A 4,761-nucleotide genomic window follows, 5' to 3' on the forward strand; every position below is an offset into this window, starting at 1 on the left:
GTTTTGCCACACTCTTGACATTTGTAGATTTTCTCTGCAGAGTGAATTCTTCGATGTCTAGTAAGGGATGAACTATCATTAAAGGCTTTGCTACATTCTTGACATGTGTAGGGTTTCTTTCCAGAGTGAATTCTTTGATGTACAGAAAGGCTTGAGTAATGGTTAAAGGTTTTACCACATTTTTGACACTTGTAGGGTTTCTCTCCAGAGTGAATTCTTTGATGTGCAGAAAGGTGTGAGTGCCGGTAAAAGGCTTTGCCACATTCTTGACATTTGTAGGGTTTCTCTCCAGAGTGAATTCTTTGATGTACAGAAAGGCCTGAGTGCTGGGTAAAGGCTTTGCCACATTCTTGACATTTGTAGGGTTTCTCACCAGAGTGAATTCTTTGATGTACAGAAAGGTGTGTGTGTCGGTTAAAGGTTTTGCCACATTCTTGGCATTTATAAGGTTTCTCTCCAGAGTGAATTCTTCGATGTTCAGAGAGGTTTGAGTACCAGTTAAAGGTTTTCCCACACTCTTGACATTTGTAGGATTTCTCTCCAGAGTGAATTCTTCGATGTACAGAAAGTCCTGAGTGCCAGGTAAAGGCTTTGCCACAGTCTTGGCATTTGTAGGGTTTCTCTGCAGAGTGAATTCTTTTATGTTTAGTAAGAGATGAACTGACATTAAAGGATTTGCCACACTCTTGGCATCTGTAGGGTTTCCCTCCAGAGTGAATACTCTGATGTACAGAAAGGCTTGAGTAATCGTTAAAGGCTTTGCCACATTCTTGGCATTTGTAGGGTTTCTCTCCAGAGTGAATTCTTTGATGTCTAGAAAGGTGTGCATGCTGGTTAAAGGCTTTGTCACATTCTTGACATTTGTAGGGTTTCTCTCCAGAGTGAATTCTTTTATGTTTAGTAAGAGATGAACAGTCATTAAAGGCTTTGCCACACTCTTGACATGTGTAGGGTTTCTCCCCAGAGTGAATTCTTTGATGTACAGAAAGGCTTGAGTAATGGTTAAAGGCTTTGGCACATTCTTGACATTTGTAGAGTTTCTCTCCAGAGTGAATTCTTTGATGTACAAAAAAGTTTGAGTACCAGTTAAAGGTTTTACCACACTCTTGACATTTGTAAGGTTTCTCTCCAGAGTGAATTCTTTGATGTACAGAAAGGCTTGAGTACTGCTTAAAGGTTTTACCACACTCTTGACATTTGTAGGGTTTCTCTCCTGAATGAATTCTTTGATGTCTAGAGAGGAGTGAGTGGCTCATAAAGGCTTTACCACATTCTTCACATTGGTATGATTTCCCTCCAGAATGAAGTACTTTATGTACAGAAAGGTTTGAGTAATGTTTAAAGGCTCTGCCACAGTCATGACATTTGTAGTGTTTCTCTCTGGAATGAATTCTTTTATGGCCATAAATGTGTGAGTACTTCTTGGTAAGTTTGTCACATTCCTCATATTTGTAAGGTTTTTCTCCAATATTCAAAATCTTATGGTTACCATACTTTGACATGTGGTTAAGACATTTGCCATCATTTTCATACTTCTTGAGTTTCTCTCCAGGATAGAGTCTTGAGCAAGATCGGAAGACTTGGCTACGTTCTTTGCATTTGTATTGTTTTTCTCCAGTATTTGTTATCTTATGTTCTGTGATGTGTGAGCAAAGTTTAGAGGCCTTCTCATACCTTTTACATTTAAAAGTTTTCCCTAAGGTATATATCATCTGTCTATGTAGATGTGACAAATGTCTGAAGACTTTGCCATGGGTAGCTGTTACACATTTGTCATTTCCACTGTAACATACTTTCTGCTGCTTACACTCATACACACCTTCCCAGTCTTTTGTAAAGTTTAAATTCTCAGGGCCACAGCTTTGATATCCACTCAGGATCATCTCTGGAAATAAAATATTTGTGCCCAGCTCTTGCAAATGGTCTTGGGTAGAATGATTAGGTAGAGCTGAAAAAAATTTAAACAGTAACAATTTTAGCCACTTGCTTTGTATCAGCATCCAGTAAATATACATTACACATTTTATCTGCAAAATCATGTTAAGAACATTAGGAAGATGCCGTAATACAGTAGAGAGGCACCAATTATCTTAAAGAGAAATAAATGTTGCATGTATACACTGCATATGGGGGAATTCCGAAAACCAGGTAAGAATATGCAGCACAACAGGTAAGCAGAAGTTGTAGAGCTAATGTAGAGGCAGGGAATTGGATCACGTATCTAATCCTAGAACTCAGGGACACTGATGTGAATAGATCACTTGAGCACAGGTGTTTGAGATCAACCTGAGCAAAAGTGAGACTTCATCTGGATTGGCAACTGTAGCAAAGTGACTAATGTGGCAGCCACATACACTGGAAACGTAAGGTTCAAATACAGCTCCCGGCTGCCAAACAACAATGACAACCAAAAACTAGCTAGGCAATGGGCTGAGCGAATGTAATCCCAGCTACTCCTGGCTGTGGCAAGAGAATCGCTTAAGCCCAAGAGTTGGAGGTTGCTATGAGTTGTTATTCCACAATACTCTACCCAGGGCTACAGCTTGAGACTCTGTTTCAAAAAAAAAAAAAAAAAAAAAAAAAAAGTGAGACCCTTCCCCAACTCTACCACAAATAGTAAAATTAGTCTGGCGCAGTGGCACATGCCTCTAGTCAAAGCAACTTGTGAGGCTGAGGGAAGATCTCTTGTGCCCAGAAGATTGAGAATGCTGTGAGCTATGACAACACAGCATTCTTCCCAGGGTGACAATTACTTAGGCTGAAATAAATGAATAAATAAATAGATACATACATACATTTATACAGTGTGTATAGGTATATACACAAATATATTTCTAAAATAAAAGGAAAAATCATCAATAATAATAATGAAAGAGCCAAGGAGAATAAGAAGAAAAATTTGTTATATTTACCCCCACCACAGAATTTATGCCATCTTAATAAAGAATGGTGAAAATGGAAGTAATCTAAATCCTAGCTTTGCCCTCATAAGGAAAAGAGTAACATGTGTGTTAATCCTTCTTGCTTTTGAGGGTGTTTCCAAAAAAAGGTTGCTGTCTCTCATCAGTGAGACTGCTGAAAGGAATGGTGCTATAGTTTGTAAGATAGACTGGGGATGCTGAATTCAAAGGTAAAGTATTATTATAGCAGCAGAGACTCCAATGTAACAGAGAGATTCACGTCTAGCAAGTGATGAGAAACTCTTAAGAGGACATGTGGAAAAATGCTTCAACTGAAAAATAACCATTCATTTCCACAGGCAAAACACTGTCCCAGTGTACAGTTCTCCCTTGTTTAGTACAATGTGTGTCAGAGTCTTGCACAATACAGCCATATCACAATGTTTGTGAAAGGTGGCTTTTCTAATCCTCACAAATCAGTGAAAGCTTACAACATATTCAAAATGTTAGGGGGACATAACTATAGAACCTAAAACAGAAAAAAAATCTTGAATTAACCATAAAAAATACAGATATCTAAATTACCGTGAAATTTTATGTGAATAGTGCTAAGTGCATCAAATAGAAATGATACAGACAACTAAGTAAAATCAGAAAAATGAAGGTACCAAACACAAGGAAAATAACTGAGCAGTCTCAAATGTAAGAAAAAAGGTATAAAGTATGAAGAAACTTCATGGTAATAGGTCTATATTTACAATATAATAAGATGTAATTGTTGACATCAATAACAAAATCCAGTGCAGATGTAAAAAAAAAATAATTGTCAACAGTAAGCTTTTCTCTTTCAAAAGTTATACAAATAATTCACAGTAATTTCTTCTCTTTCAAAAACTACGTACACATGACTGGGTGGGGTGGCTCATACATGCAATCCTAGCACTCTCACAGGTTGAGGCAGGTGGATTGCTTGAGCCTCTGAGTTCCAATTCAGCCTGAGCAAAATTGAGACCCTGTCTCTACTAAAAGTAGAAAAACTGAGACAAGAAGATCGCTTGAAACTAAGAGTTGAAGGTTGCCCTGAGCTATGATGATAGCATGGGCTTTCTTTTCTACTCATGGTGACAGCTTGAGACTCAATTTCAAGAAAAAAAAAAAAAAATTACATACAAATTTATAGACTAAGCTTCACAATGAAATGACAGACATTAAATAAAGATTGGGAGGACAGGTACAGTGGATCATGCCTTCAATCCCAGGACTCTTGTATCCAAGGTGGGTGGATTTCTTGAGCTCCTGGGTTCAGACCAGCCTGAACAAGTGAGAGAGACCCTGTCTATACAATATCTGGGTGTTCTGGCTAGTACCTTAGTATAAGCAACTCCAGAGGCTGAGGCAAAAGGATCACTTCAGCCCAGGAAGTTGAGGTTGTTTTGAGCTATGAGGCCATGGCACTATTCTGGGGGCAACAATATGAGACTCTGTCTCAATAAAATAAAATAAAATGACTAAAGATAGGGATTTAAAAACTAAAAAATCAAAATCCAACTCTATATTTGATGCTCATCTTACATGTAATGACAAACATGGAATAAAAAATGACAGGACAGAAAGGTATTTGACCAGGTCCAGTGGCTCATGGCTGTCATCCCAACACTCTGGGAGGCCAAGGTGGGTAGACAGCTTGAACTCATGGGTTTGAGACCAGCTTTAGCAAAAAGTGAGACCCTGTCTCTACTAAGAATAGAAAAAATGAGGCAAGAGGATCCCTTGAGCCCAAATTTGGAAGCTTCTGTGAGGTATGACACCACGGCACTCTCCCCAGAGTAACAGTTTCAGAGTCTGTCTCAAAAAAAAAAAA

General features: G+C 38.4%; 1 protein-coding gene across 1 annotated transcript in view; it reads right to left on the reverse strand.

The window, feature by feature from the left end:
- Window positions 1-369: 369 nt before the first annotated feature.
- Window positions 370-4,761, reverse strand: part of LOC100941737 (zinc finger protein 724-like) — a 16,542-nt gene continuing 12,150 nt past the window's right edge. Inside the window, exons 4-5 of the mRNA XM_023509050.1 lie at window positions 564-1,948; window positions 370-384 (exon numbers count right to left, since the gene is read on the reverse strand). Coding sequence (XP_023364818.1) covers window positions 370-384; window positions 564-1,948 — 1,400 coding nt within the window. The remainder of the gene's footprint in view (window positions 385-563; window positions 1,949-4,761) is intronic.

This window comes from Otolemur garnettii, unplaced genomic scaffold, assembly GCF_000181295.1.
Source record: "Otolemur garnettii isolate 467f Iridium unplaced genomic scaffold, OtoGar3 scaffold00320, whole genome shotgun sequence".
Taxonomy (NCBI): Eukaryota; Metazoa; Chordata; class Mammalia; order Primates; family Galagidae; genus Otolemur; species Otolemur garnettii.